This window comes from Lampetra planeri, chromosome 13, assembly GCF_965212315.1.
Source record: "Lampetra planeri chromosome 13, kcLamPlan1.2.h2, whole genome shotgun sequence".
NCBI lineage: Eukaryota > Metazoa > Chordata > Hyperoartia > Petromyzontiformes > Petromyzontidae > Lampetra > Lampetra planeri.
Window position 1 is genome coordinate 12,271,008 of NC_136119.1, and position 15,548 is coordinate 12,286,555.

General features: G+C 48.3%; 1 protein-coding gene across 2 annotated transcripts in view; it reads right to left on the minus strand.

Annotated features, from left to right (window-relative positions):
* LOC144722078 (phospholipid-transporting ATPase ID-like) overlaps positions 1 to 15,548 on the minus strand; it is a 95,742-nt gene that overhangs the window by 52,491 nt on the left and 27,703 nt on the right. For both annotated transcript variants that reach the window (XM_078600199.1, XM_078600200.1), the window contains one exon: positions 6,682 to 6,740. In XM_078600199.1, coding sequence (XP_078456325.1) covers positions 6,682 to 6,740 — 59 coding nt within the window. The remainder of the gene's footprint in view (positions 1 to 6,681; positions 6,741 to 15,548) is intronic.

The following is a 15,548-nucleotide window of genomic DNA, read 5'->3' on the forward strand; positions in this document are numbered from 1 at the left end:
TCTCTTTGTATTGACTTCATGTTTATTATAATACATTGTCATGCATTTAATAGCTTATTTGCGTATTTAAGGTAATTAATTACAAAGATAGGATTTTGTAAGCCATTATCATTATCCGCGAAATTGGCTCTTCACGAGTGTCTCCGGAACGTGTCCCTCGTCGCGAATAACGAGGGAATGCCGGGCACAACGGGAGACACAGATGCCGAGACGGAACACAGCGACCGAGGCCGAGAGAGAGGAACCAAGACGGGGAGAGCGAACCGCAGAGGCCGGACGAGAGAGAAGCGAGAGGGACGATGCAGAAAGACGACGAGGTATCGTCAGATGCCTCCGAGTGTCGTGCACAATTATATTGCAACAATGTCAACCAGTTTAAACAAAAAAAATAATAAAATCATCGATTCTTAAAATGTATTTAGAATATAATTATGTTTTTGCTGAGTGTCTACTGCTGCTGTTTCCTGTACAGCGCTTCGAGATTCTCCATGAAAAGCGATATATACATGGAAATATTATTATTCATAATAATGTTCCATTAGTTTGAAAATGGATAGCAGACAGAGTTAGAGCCACAGAGAGATTTATATTAATAATGTTTCCATTATTATTAATAAGAGGGGTGGGGAAATGTCTTTAAATGTATAACGTCAACGACCTGCCGCATCGTTAGACAATTCTACCTTAATAGGTGCTTAATTAATCCCAAGCACACTCGCCTGCACGGAGACCAAGAGATGGCAGTAAAGCAAGTGGGATCATGAACCTGTCTGTGTGGCTTTCCCCAGACACTCGGGTTCCCTCGCACACGCCAGCTCACGTCCACACCGGCTCAATTTTCCCCACAAAAAGTAAAATGGCACCGCAAGCTATACTTTGTTAATAAGTTATTGTGCATTGGACCCTGATTAAAGCACAGGAAAGGGGCGCCGACTATAGCATGCATAGATAAGTAGGAACAATGCCAAACGTTGCGGTCGGAAGTGAGTTTTGTGTGCGCGCGTGCGTGAGTTAATTTCAAGGAACTTAATGCTAGAGAGAGAGAGGGAACCGTGTCCCAGCGGAGGGTGCCGGGGTGTGCGTGCGATCGCCGTTATTTCTCAACGGCAAGCGCCGCTGCCGTAGTTTCACGAACGAGCCACCGCGTGGCTCCTCTTCCTTCTCCTCCTTTTCCCTGTTACCTCCTTGAGTCTCCGCACGGACACCACCAGTCAACTCTGGGTTGGACGAAAACTCGGCAACCCTGAGGGAGCCCACGTCGAACTGACACTAAAACACAAACGCGGAGAGGTCCACCTTGAACAATCATATTAATTGAACGCGGTGTTAAACATCAACAACAACTCTTTGTGCGTTGCTGTGGAAGCATACGTGAGCAGAAATCCGTTCCGTGCCTCGACATATACACAGAAATGTCTCAGTCCGTTGAACTACGTATGGGGCGAAAGAAGTTTAACATTGACACCGACTATCGGCTCTGCAGACCAATACTATCCAGCAGCATTTGATCAAGCAAACTAACTCTGGGCTGGTTTCAACCGTCCCGGGCCTCATCAGCAGTCATGCCTATTAAAACGAATCCTGCATTATTGGCAAGCTCACGACAAGTATTCTCAGATTTGGTTAATTAAAATACATCGCCATTACGCGTGTAGAAAATATATCGTGGATGCTTGAACGTGATGAGTAACTTCCTGTACTGTATGTGGTAGTCTCAGCTAGATTGGCGCAAATGACCATCTATTGTACAGCCAGCGTGCACACAACTGCAACTGTTCACTGAGAATTCTTCTTGCCTTACATTTGCGAAGTCATAAAACATTTTAGAAGAAAAAAAATGACAAGATGCGATTTGATAAAGGTGACACTATTAATTGTGCAACATAACACGGGTCAAAAGAGCAAAACATTTGTTTACGGAAGTTGCATATTGTGAAATCATTGGACAAATGTGTGAACAAGGAATCGGTGTATGATAATTCAGACTTTTTTACATATGCTAATAAAATGCAAAACTGTCACCAAAGGTTATATTGCCTTTCATAAGACACTTAAGTAAGATAAATCTAAACAAACAGTGCTTGCGATGACTCATTAGGATAACACTCAGCCTTTTTTTTATTCAACTGTTGCTCCAGTTTTAGAATAACTTGTGAAGCGCAATGTTCCATAACGATGTTTGGTTACGCAAACACACTATTTGGCCCCTACAAAAGGACGCCGCTGCCCAGCCCAAACAATCACAACCCCGGAGCACCTGGGTCACGCAGACCAGCGGCGGCAGATAAAATACAAACACGTGCAGTCGATACGTTTGAACCACTCCGAAGCTGTAATTTACGTATTAAACGTGACACTAATTTAGAGCTGCTCTGTTGTCACATTCACTCGACGAATTGAGAACCTGCGCATCGAGTGACTTGGCAGACTTAAGCGCGTAAACATGGGGTGGTGTTTCAAAGGCGTAATATGTAAAAAGTTCAGATGTTGCTTTCGCCTGCACAAGAAGCAAATACGCGGGTGGCTGCAGAAATGGGATTGTTCACCGTCAAACTGGCAACAACAACTGGAAAAATGTCAAGGAGCACACTTGTCGGTCACTTGCATTGAACATCGTTCGCTGTTCTCTCCCTCGTATGCAACAGTGGCTTCATGCTGCCGAGGGCCAAACAGCCAGAAAACGTTGAAACCGTCCACCGAATGTCCGTCTTGAGCCAAATGCCCTCCGCACATTCCCATCACCGGAGCGAGGGAGCGCACACGGGGTGTGCCGCCGCCGCATGTCCAAGCAAGCTCGGCCGCCTCCGCTTAAACAAACGCCGGCCAATATCCTCCTGGCCACGCGCCAACCCGCACGCATCCCGAGCATCTGCGTTATGGCACAGAAAGTAAAACTAAACGGTGACGGTGAGCGAGCGAGTAAGCGAGCGAGTAAGCGAGCGAGCGCGCGTGTGCGTGCAAGCTACGCTTTCAAGGTTTCTCCATCAAAGGCCACAATGCCGAGAAAGAAAACGACCGCCTGTGTGCCGAGAGGAGACGCGCAGTGCCTAGCAGATACGCGCAGTGCCTAGCGGATACGCGCCGACGATGAGTGGACATCATAACGGTACGGTATTAAAAAAAAGTTTCCTGGAATTTCACAGGGCTTGACCTCTTACACGTGCAGAAAACAGGGATCAACCCACCTATTGTGCACACACTGGCAGAGACTCATCGTATTTCAGCGAGACTGATCTCTCCACCATGCTGAACATCGAACCCACCGCTCTACCGTTTGGTGCTCTATCAACACCACGACTCCAACCTCTCTTAACCTACACTATTTATTTATTTAAGACTCTTCTTTAAATAGATAAATAATCTACCACACGAACAGAGAAAGCGGCTCGGCAGTGCGAACAGTCAGGAGCAAAGAGCTCCAGATCGCATGGGCAGCAAAGGAGAAGGGGACGACCTCCTATAGAACAGAGACCTTGGTTGCCAGAGCAGAGGGCAGTGGAGATGAAGGGTGAAAGTCAAGTGCGGGTAAGCCTACGGAGATATATTGAAAATTGATGGCGCATTATAATAAATGGAGGGGCCTGAGAATGTGGAATTGTTTGTGGGTGTGGCCAAGGGACCCGGAGTGCTGAGGTTGGAGGCGAGCGGCTTAGGGGAGGGCCGCAGATGAGAACGTTACGCAAGTCCACGGGTCACGAGCAAAGGACGTGGCCAACGGCTTTTGGTTCGTCGTCGAACAAAGACGGTCACCGCATCACGCGGTTTCAGATGCGCTTCTAGATGCACTTCTGCGGCTGTCTGGAACGCTCTTCCTCTCGATATTAGGAAGCCACTGGAGCTGTGCGCTTTTAAATCTAGACCGAAAATTAATTTCTCTCGAACTGCTTTTTGTGTTCGGTTTGTTGTCCTTCCCACGCACCTCCAATTAGCATGGCTGGCTATGTACGGTGCGAAATAAGTTCAACAAAGATACAAGAATTTGCACCCTCGGTAATATTGGCAGCCTTAGTGAACGCCATTGAAAGTGTGCACATTTTTCCAAACATCGTTACGTAAAATGCCATGCTAGACTAGCTCGGGCTCGATTCACTTCCCATGAGGCATGCCTTGGGGGTATAAAATTCTCCTCTTAATAGGCACGTAATAAGATTTGTAAAATTCTGCAAAAGACACAGAGCTTTTGGGTCTCGTGATAGGGGGAAAATCGAATTATGATTAAAGTTTAATAGACTACATTTCCAGTCTAATTGTTTATTTCAGCAAGACATGATTAGATTTTCAATAAAGCTATCATCAGCTATTTTTTTTTATTCAATACCGGAATGAAAGCCTCTCTGTGTCGGAAGGAGTGCTGTGCAGCTGTAATTATTTCGTACATACGCCATCGTTTCATTACGCATTCTCTTGCGAAGCCATCCCTTGCATAACCGTCAAGAGACTAATTTTGCGCAACGCTTTTGCGCGTGCCAAAGGACAACGTTTCAAACGACCAAGCACACACACACACGCGCGTTGCCATTATCCCACTATCCTGTTATCGTAAAAAAAACGCCGCGCGGACATAATGAGACCGAATGGAAGCATTAGGTCTCGTTAGGGAGGAAGAGAGGCATGAGAGAAGAAACACGACAAAACGCACACTGGCCGAGCCACGCCGATGGTCAGGCTCCACCTGCAACTTCCCCCGCGGGGAGGAGACGGAGTGTGTGCGTGTGTGTGGCGGTGAGGAGTCTGTCACATTCCACGGCCATACACGTCACTAACGAATGCCCAACTGTTCAGGCTGCTATCCGCTATTACTTTTTTTTTAGCATTCGTTGTGTTTTGTGCATTCCCATTGATGTAGTGCGATCGGCATTGCGCCGTGAGATAAATGTCCATTTGGCATTCTGGAAAAGCGGTGCATGATCACGAGCTACAGAACAACCCATGGAAGGAGAAAACGCAGTGCCAATAATGCAATCCTTCAGTGACCTCTCGTATCCACACTCGGGGCTCCCTCCGTTCTTTCCCATGGGCGCTCCCCGACACGGAAATGCCTCGCAAGCAGGTCATGTGACCCGCCGGATGGGATGGTCACAATTTAAACTCTCATCGAGTCGTTGGCCTAAACGATTCTACGGCCACGTGTTCAGCTCTATCGAGCTGGTGATCCAAACTAGACTGAGAGCATTGTATGTGCTGTGTACAATGCATGTTCATTGCCCGTGTACAATGCATGTTCAACGCATGGGTACACAGCTGCAAAATACATATTCTGCTGGAGGATAGACAGTGCGGGTTAGGACGTCAAGAGGAGGAAATAAGGTGAATCCAGAAAATATAGTGACGTCCCATTTACATTGGTAATTGAAAGTATTTTTAGTAGCCGTGTTTCCTTTTGGGAGGGCAAGAATAATCAGTTACAAATTGGCCAATATATATACACACACACACTGAAAACACGCATGAATACATTTGCTACGATTGTATGTTTGCGAATCGAAACCTGTTTCCGTAAATAAAACACAATTAATTCAAATGCCCATTGGGGTTATCAGTGCAAACAATTTGCTTGCTTTTTTTTATTCATTCCGAATTCCCAAATGTACAACGAAAGGAAACGGCAAGTCGCCTATATCCTCGGATCAAAACTGGGCCGCAAGGTTACACACGCACACCAATAAACTCATCACAATGTGAACAATATTAGGCCTCCTTTAGCCCACTGCAACACGCCACCTGCCAATTCGGCCCACAAAAGCCGGTGGGTAAACAAGATCCTGGATTGTCAAAGGAATGCTCGACACGTATATTGCTCCCAAACACGCGACCACAAGCAACTGCTTATTTTGGTTCGAGCAGGTCGACACACGCGGAGGAATGCAGGTGGCCGAACGCAGAACCTGTAGGTTAGTGCCTACATACATATATAAAAGACAAAGATTGCCCCGTAGAGCCTTAACAGACTATTGGGGCAAGCGCTGTTAGCGAGTAGCACCTATGTAGACTGGCATGGCACACGAGGGGGTGGGTGGCCAGACCCAAGCCCGGCCGCCTTTCTCTCCCTCGTGGAGATGTTTTCACACCGCACCGGGTACTCATTTGAGGCTGAGTCGACATAGGGGAGGCCTAGTACTGGTTTCAGATAATCGTCACTGGTGTTGGCCGCGAGTGGGAATTGAACTCCGGTCGCCGGGTTCATAGTGCAGTGCGCTAACCACTACAAAACTAACACCGTTTTCACACCACCTCCACCATCACCTCCAACAACAACTGCCAATCGCCACTAAGTGGTGGTCACATCACCACAGCGCTTGTGCCAGGCTATGTGCACTTTAAGGCCACGTGCAGTGTTGAGCGATTGCTGGCATGGGACCCAGGTCCCATGTATTGACTAAGATGACCGGCAGTTGCACCACCTGTGCCCCCTACTGTGCCAACTCGATGTGTTTTAGCCGCCCGGAGCTCCGCTGGTTGTTGTGAGCGTCGCTCCTCTGCCCTCCGTTGTTGCTGGAGGGCGACTGCCTGCCATCTGCTCAGTAGCGTCCTTAACGATCTTGACACCGCTGGTATTGCCTCCACCTCCACCATAACCGTCCTCACCCCCCCACTCAGCTGGACAGGGTGAAAGCCAACACAGTTGTGAAGAATACATGAAGTCCGCCGATATTCAAACAGAGGAGGAGTTAAGACTCTTACCGCGTACTGGAATTTCTCGTTGAATTCTCTGTCGTTTGCCTTCAAATGTCGCTGTTCCTCTGCAAGGAGACAGATGTAAACAGTACACACAGGTTGTTATTAAGACGTAAAAACAAACATTTTACCTGTCTTGAGGTAAAGAGAAACATTATTTAGTGAGACAAGAACTCCAACGTGCTGGGATAGAATTCTGAACAAAAAAGATAGAATCTTTCATCAGGTGCAGTTTAGCTAGCTCGTTACAAACACATCTCAAAATGTAAATACAGACTCGAGAAGCACGACGCAAATAAAACAACAACAATCATTTCACGTTATCATTCTTCAATACGTAAAACGAACAAGCCTACATTTAACTGCACACTCCCAGGTGCCTTGAAAGGCAACTTCATCTCATCTGCTAGTACAGAAGCAGGGACGCAAAAATGTCAACCACGCGGTGGTCGTAATTAAGTATGCGGAACATGACAATCTTAGCAGCACAACAAATAGCATGATTTATGCCCCGTGGGTTTTACACATCACGCAAGACAAATTCGCGAAAGGCCCTCTCGTCAACGCCGTCATTACATTTTCATTTCAAACCATGGATATTTAAAAAAAGACAGTGAAAAATTGTTCCAGCGCACATTACGCTTCGAACAAAATAGTATCTGGGGCTTTTTTTTGTTACTTACTGCCAAAGATGCATGGGAAAATGTCATATCCCAGAAGAAATGTCAATAATAAACTGGCATTGCTGAACATTCAGCTATGCCAGTTTATTATAGACATTGTTGAATACAGCAATACCCAGCAATGCCATTTCCCTGCGAGCTTTTCCCTAAACACAGTCGCTGAGCACAGGCCTCAAGATCCAAAATTCCCAGCGGCCAGTAACAAACAGCACAATTTGAAAGTCTAACAGAGCTCTTGAGTTAATAATGGTTTCTTGAAGTGAACACATGGTTACGTGTACTTGGGAAAAGGGCCGATGGCGAAAACGCCAAAGTCAAGCACCGAGAGGGGAGCAGCAGAACGGGAAGTGCTGTGTCCTGCGGTGTGGTGGTGGTGGTTGAACACAGCGTGATGGATGTGACAGAGCAGACTAGGAGACCGAGTCCTCAACACGGGTGAGGGGAATCAACAAGTGGCGGGAACGGTCATCCCATCCACAGGGTACAGATGACATCAGCTTCGTACTTTGCTGTACCGCTCTTCCTAGGAACCGGGTGCTTCCACCCCCAGATACGACGACAGCGATTGTGTGGCAACTCCTTGCCCCGACATCTGCACTCTGCACGGCATCAACGCCGATTCGGAAGTTTGACGACGGCCGCCGCAGCCGCGCGAGGCCGACGCGGCGGAGCCTCGGCAACGGAGAGCGCGAGCGCGGCGCCCTCGCTCGCGCCTCGTCTCCACGCACGGCACCCCCGTGGGCAGGGCGAGGGGGGGCATCTCCTCGCCCCGCTGCTGCTGCTCAGCGCCCATGGCAACCGCGCCAGCCCCCTTGCGCTGCTTGCGCCACAATTCAACCGAGGGTGCTGCTAAGAACGGGGTGCCAATAAAAAAAAACCCGCCCACAAAGGTGCGGAGGGACTTCTTTTCCCTCAGGTATCGGTTCAACAATGTGTTTTACGTTAAATATGCACTGTACACGGTGCCTGATGCCATTATTTTAATACCATCCAAAAGGGGAGGTGGGTACGAGGATCTCGATATATTTATGATTTATAAAACAAACAGGGCAATACTCTTTGGTTCTTTTGGTAAAGTCACGCTGGTATAAAATAAAATAAATCACGATGTTTCGGGCGCAACACAAGCGTCCACTTACGTGACTTTACCGAAAGAACCAAAGAGTATGGATTCCTGCAGTCACGAAAGCTTCAAATCAATATAGGGCAATATCAAATTAAATTGTGTACTATGTGCAAAGAGTCAACTCCAGTAGTACGGACAACGACCAGCTCTAGGTCGACAGGACACAGGTATAACTTGGCACCTCGGATTTTGCAGCCAATATCGTGGGTTGGACCACGTAATTATTTGGCCAAATTTGTGTCTAACGACCATCCATCACCCAATGTAGCCACACAAATTAATTTGTCACGGGGTGTACAAGCATTTAATGGGCCAATTATTGTTTCGGTTTCGCATTCAACTGATTAACAACTGCCACGACCAAACTTAGCAATTGGATACGAAGATTCACTCGAGCCTACGCCAAGCGCCATCAGGAGAAAATACAAATCCAGTCTGGCTTCACCGAAACTGCTACATTTTCTCGTGAGAACTTGAAGTCTCCAACTCACCGGTGAGCCGAAACAATAACAACTGGCATGCTAAACGCCTCGACTGGTATGGTATGGTAGGGCCCGATCCTTAGCAAGACAGCAACACTCAAGCCCTCGGGGACTGATGCAGCACCTGCTCTCCTGACACAACAAAGACAAGGCCGGGCTCAAGGCTCCGGATTCAAGAAGCGTACACTTCCCCCCGCCCCGCCCCCATCCCCACTCCAGCACTCTCACTCAGTGGGGGACACTTGTGGGAGCGAGCGCTCCCATCGTCACTCTAGACTGGGCCGAGATCTCCAAACTTGATGGCGCACGAGAACCTGCTTTTCAAAATCTGGCAGCCGATTGGAAATGTGAAACCCGGGAAGCGCCACCGTCACCACCTTGGTGCGCTCGACGTACGAGAGGAGCCTCTCGCCTCTCGTGGTGTCCGCGACGACTCACAACCGTGCCCAAATTTGGCCGGGGCCGCGGGCGAGCGAGCGAGCGGGCGGCTTCCTGAGACCGACGGCCTCTCTGGCGAGCGGATTTTTGCAACTCGTTTTCTCCCAAGATCTATTGAAAAGGAGCGCCGTTCCTTTCGGTCCGGGTCAACCGCGGAACGAGGGGCAACATCGCAGGGTCACAGCGTGCCAGGGGAGGGAGCGTGCTGCGACATTCATCTCCGCTTGGCGCGGCATCACGCTGTGTCCGTTTTAAAACTGCACAGCCAAAAGCTACAACAACAGATAATGTTTTTAAGTAAAATTGCCTGGGGTAACCTGTGGGCATTTCCACAAACTAGGCAACCTCAGAGTGAAAATATATGAATAATTCTCAAACGTTTGGGGTGTAATTTTTAAGGTAATTATCTATGGATTTGGAACACTTGGGTTATTAATGGGATAAATCAATGGCTTGACACGCACACGGAACTCAACGCACCATCACCGTCCCCGCGTGAATGAAAAACCTGACACCGCGGTCTTGCCTTTCATTATTCATTAAAAATTATTTGGCAGGGCTGCATTGCCAGTGCGGCACAAGCGCAAACAACAACAGCAGCAGCATTGCTCAGTAACACTGCCTTAAGTAAGAAAGCCACTTCGTCGTTGTACCGACGACGCTTGCGTTAATTTTAGGCGAGCGTTATTTGATTAACCATCACGAGCGTTTTCCTCGCGAGCGCCTCCTCACCTCGCCCATTGTACACATCCTGTAAAGACGGGGTGAGACGTGGGCTCACTCACTGGGACGCAGGAGGTACGGGGAGGGAAAGGAGGCCGTGTGGAGAGAGGGACACAAGGCATGGGGCAGGTTTTCCGTGTCCACTCAAGGCGTTCGTTGTAATTACTGGTGAAACGCCGTACTCGTCGTAGTCTCAGTGTACGACAAACCTGTGTAAGTTTAGTCAAATCTGAGAGTTCATCGAATTCATCGGATGCTTCTCTTAGTCTCGTCGAATAAAACGGCAGAAGATGTGATCCACTCTTAAGTCGTTAAATGTTGGTGTGGGGCGAGTGCCAATTCCCCCCCGCCCACCCTTTCTCCCCCAATATCATCAGGTTAGCCAATCGGAGAACTCCGTACATTTGTTAATATACATAAAAACCATAGCCAATCAACATTGTCCGTCTTCCTCAGCGCACCGCAGTCTCTAATCTTAATGCAGATTAGTCGCTTTGATATTCTGTGGGAAGTCAGCCATCGGCGCGCTCAGTCATATTGGCGTCCACCGATAGCCATAGCTGGCTGAAATAATAAAACCCCTGTTGACAATATCGTGGGCAAAAAATTTACACCGAGCCCACCGAGCTTGATTTGCTTATGGAGCGTGACTGCCGGGGAGGGGCCCTTGGTCACCTGGTTTAATCGTGGGCCATTTCCAGGCCAGCAGAGCCCAGTTCCGAGTGGCCGTGTAAACAGCGCCATTAATTGCTCCGCTAAAGGCCACTGACTGCTCGTTAAGCTTATTAAGCCTCAATTTTCACTTTGCTAATCGCGTAACATAACTGTACATTATCGTAGCTTGCGGGTTGCAATACTGTACGCGCAAAAAAAACGGGGCGAGAATGCACGTTTACCATCTTGCACTCTTACAATACTCTGTCCATCCTTTCAAGATGCGACCTTAAAACTCAACTTTTGATTTCAACTTTAAAAGCGCGCTACCCAAGCAGCGATGCCATCGGATAAGGAAAAGCGGCTTGTTTATACAGGAAACAGCCTCGTCTGGTTTACAGAACGTGGGAAGGTGAGGCAGGCGACTTTTTCCATGACCGTACGCCTCACTCCCTCATTACTTAGTTATGAACTTGGCATCTCGCGGCCACAATGACAATCACTCACAAAGGACTGTGGCGAACTGCCCCCAACACTGGGAATGGCAGAGCCGAGCTTGTTCCTGCTCTACCTCGTCTACCTTGCAGATGTGCTCGAGGCATGAGCAGAGTGAAGGAGCAAAGAGCTTTATGAAAAATGAAAAGTCAATCTCGACCGCTGCTATTGTCACTTTAACGCAAGCACCTGCCCGTGTTTAAAAGGCTTACAATAGATCCCGCGCCTCCGTTTATCACGGTTGGCTACGTACGGTGCAAAAGAAGGTCAACATACACATGTACAAAACCTTCCGTAAAAAAACTAACATTTACAGCCCTTTGTCAATCGACTTCTGGAGGAGAGCCTGCTCATGTTGTGTTGGTCGCGGGGGGTATTCTTAACTGTACCTCACCATGCTGGTCAGTGCCGATTGGTAAAACAGCACCCCAGGACCGGTTTAAATATCACTCGCTGCCGCCGCTAGCCACGTCCATGTGTAGAACTCTGATCCCCTCCGCTTCATCGGGGCAGCACCGCACAATAAACCACACTCAGCTCGAACGTGAAAATGATGTTACAACGGAGATGGGTTTGTTGTTTTTTTCACTTCAACATCCATTCCAATTATTCCATCAATATTTTGGAAATCATGGATCACGGACGTAATGGTATTTTGATGCTTGAATGTCATGTTTAACGTGTGAATGATTGCACGTGATCAATCGTGGAAATTCTATCGCCGAGCCCAGCGTCTCCACAATTCTGGCTGTCGCCTCATGAGGCTGGTTGTAATTACCGGTGAAACGCCGTACTTGAATTGTAAATGTTGTGGGTTTACTCTCCAACACACCGGTGTGCTGAACTAGTAACAAATTGGCACATTTTGTTTACGTGACAAACCTTACTAATAGGCTGTGTCTGGTCGTGGCGGGTTTAACGACACATTTATATTTATGCAATCCAACCCAAAAAACCTCTATTAGGAGTAAAATTTCCATACTTCAACCGCCTGAGATGTTGTTAAGGACTGTATATAGTGTAACAGTAGCAACGTACATACGTGTAACAACTGACTAAAGGATCTGTAAATCTTTTAATCAGTTTTACCTACATTTCAGAGCAAAATAAAGACTAAATGCTGCATTCCAGCATGAAGGTACTTTTAGCTAAAGTATGTGTAAACAACGAGCGAATAGGCGTCGCGTTGTTACATGTGTAGTGGTGGTGCGGACGCGCGCCCGCAGTGAGAGATCACGGGGCGGCGCGGGGTGCGTGGTTGGGCACGCGATGTAGGCGTGGTGTTGACGCGCGCGCCGGGAGTGAGAGATTACGGAGCGGCGCGGGGTGCGTGGTTGTGCGCGCTGACACAAGGTGGGAAAGAGGATCGTGGGCAGCGCGCAGTGATTGGTCAACTGGGGTGGGTGCTCTCAGCGACGTCCGCATGAAGGACTATAAAGGGGGACGCGCGGGAGCACTCGGGGGGGGTTGTTAACCAGTCGAAGACCGAAGACGGAGTTCAGAGGTAGGCCCTGAGACCCCTAGTCCCGCTGTCCTTGTGAGGGCCGGGGCCCTGTGTGGCTCGGAGGCGAGACTGTGGGACCCGTGGTCTGACGTCCCTGTGGACCGAGACTGTGGGACCCAGAGTCGAGACGGACACCCCGGCTGGGTGTGTTCCGAGAGGCTACGGGGCGTAAGAGCCCGTGTGGGTGTAGCCGGGGGAACCCCATGGGTTAAGGCTGGAGTTAGCCACCCGTGTAATATAAGTTGGTGTTAATAAAAGAGTGTGCTACCCGTAAGGTCGTCTCCCGCCAAGTTCCTACATTACACATGAACTGGCCTCCCTTCTCGGAAGACGTCCACAGCTATTCCGTCTGGTGGAGGAGCATCACCTTTCTTGATGATGTGGCTACTTCCTCAGTTGTAACATCATTTGGAAAGTCACCTTGCTGAACTGAAAATTATTTTTTTTTATTCTGCGGAATAAGATTATTATTATTATTTTTTTTCTATAGAGATCGGTGCCAAATCCCTCCATTCGATGTGTGATTCTGTTCCGATCATACAATATCGTTCTATCTTGCTCCTCCAACGGCTATCATTTGTGATTTCACAAATCAACTTCATTTTTCTAATCTTCATGCTCAGATCTTTTACTCTGAAATCTTCAATCACATTTGTACTTTGCTACCCTTTATTCGTAACGGTTTGAGAGTGAATGTTACCATTTTACATTACGCCCTCGTACCACCCTATTCTGTGTCACGTATTTTTTAATGATTCCAGATCACTTGTTTTCCCACTTCCTCCTCGCTTTATTATGCGCCATCACTGCACTGTCTATGACAACGCGGCAAACATCGTTATTTATGGCTGGCACGCTGTTCGTCGTCACGTTGCTTCTCTAGGGGGTTTGAATCCGTCGCTAAGCATCAATTTCGATCCTCCACCCTTTTTTTTTTGGAGACTACGTTTCGGGACGTTACGCCCGTCGCATAGTCGACGGCAACGAACGATGTTCCCTCCCTTTGAGCAATGTCGACGCGTGACGGGCGGGAACGCCCGTCCTGCAATTGCTTCCCGTGCCAAATTGAGGACAAGATATCTCCGACTTTGTGAAGCTCGTCCGTCCATCGTCGTCGACTTGAACGTCATTTTTTATTTCGCCAATTGGACTCCTCCACGTCCATTTTCTAGTTACTTTTTGCTGTTGCAAATTTTGTTCACTATTTCCATGCCCCCTCCTGGCTGTCATTTCCAATGCCCTACTCGAGCGCACGTTCTCTTCGCCCGTTCCTCTTTCCGATGCCTGGCAACCAAACATCTGCTTGGCAATAAGTGGAAATAAGAATGACCTCCACGTTGCACAACGTAGAGAACGTTTGTAAGCGCACAGCTGTCGATGTGCCCCTCCATTGAACCTAGCCAACTTAAAAATGGGAAATTTAAAAAAATGTATAGTCATACTGAAACACATTTAAAAATTACAACAAAAAATTAATCACAAAAGAGCCAGAACAGCTGCTAAGAGGACATACATTTGTAATTTTAAGACAAAATGGAGTTTGTAAATGAATTGTTTTCAGTGGGGCAAAGTCGCGTGTGTGCCCTTGCGGTAACCACATAATGCGCGCGCACACGAGAGCGGCACGGGGCTAAGTGGCTGACTCACCACCTTTGGCCAGGAAACTGAGCAATGGGAAGGAATGAGACATATGCCTCCCACACGCCAAGACACATGCTGCGTTCCACACGCCAAGCCACGGCTACGGAGCAGAAAGGCATCCAGTGGACATGGCTGATAGTGGTGATAGTTGTGTAGTTTCACAATGCGCTATTTAAAGCAGAATTATGTTTTAGATGTCCTTCAACATATTTTTTATAAAGCAGCTCTCAAATGTGGACGGATAATGGGGTCTAAATTCAGAGCAAACGTGAAGTACGACAGAAGGCAAAAAGGATCAAGAGTACGCAACCCTCAAACATATAACCAAATGTACAGTCTCTTGTGACTCCACTGCTGGATGAGTGCCTCCCTACACTCTACCACACTGGTAAGTTGGTGAAGGTGGGGAGCAGAGATGTTGGGAGGATAGTAGCACATTACAACAGCATTTTGCCAAAATGCCCTCTACTGCCCACCATATTGCCCCACATGTACGTATCTATGTTGAAATTCTTTCGCACCGCACATAGCCAACTTTGCTAATCAGCAGTGCATAATACAACCCGATTGTTCGAGCATTATTTATGATGAACCCTGTTAAGAATCCCCCCCCCAATATCCGACGAGATACGGCATATTCTGGGTGATACGTACAAAAACGTACGCAATATTAACGATTCATTTCACCCCCCCCCCCCACCGGAATGACGACGAGCATCAGCGGCGTCGGTCCTTCGAGAGAAAGCGCGAGAGCGAGCATCACCGTAAGCCCCCTTAAGATCCGCCGTGTTACGATGGTGCTGGAACTTCAAACCAGGACACGCGCGCTCCTCCCAGCATGGCCATCCGAGGTCACTGCAGCGGGGGGTAGGGGTTCTAAACGCACCCCCACCCCTCCCTGCTCGCAGACACCCAGGCAGTAAATTGGGGGAGCGCTCCCTCCCATACGGAGGAACCATTGCCGCTCGGAACTGGCCACACGGTGGAGAAATGTTTCTTTGGTGGCGCAAACTTTGCCGGTAACGACGAATGATGAAATCAAGCTGCAGTCTTACAACATTTGTTATAGAAGTGCGCGGCAGCACCTGGTTTTGCGTTGGGGATGAACTCAGAATATTGGAATTGGT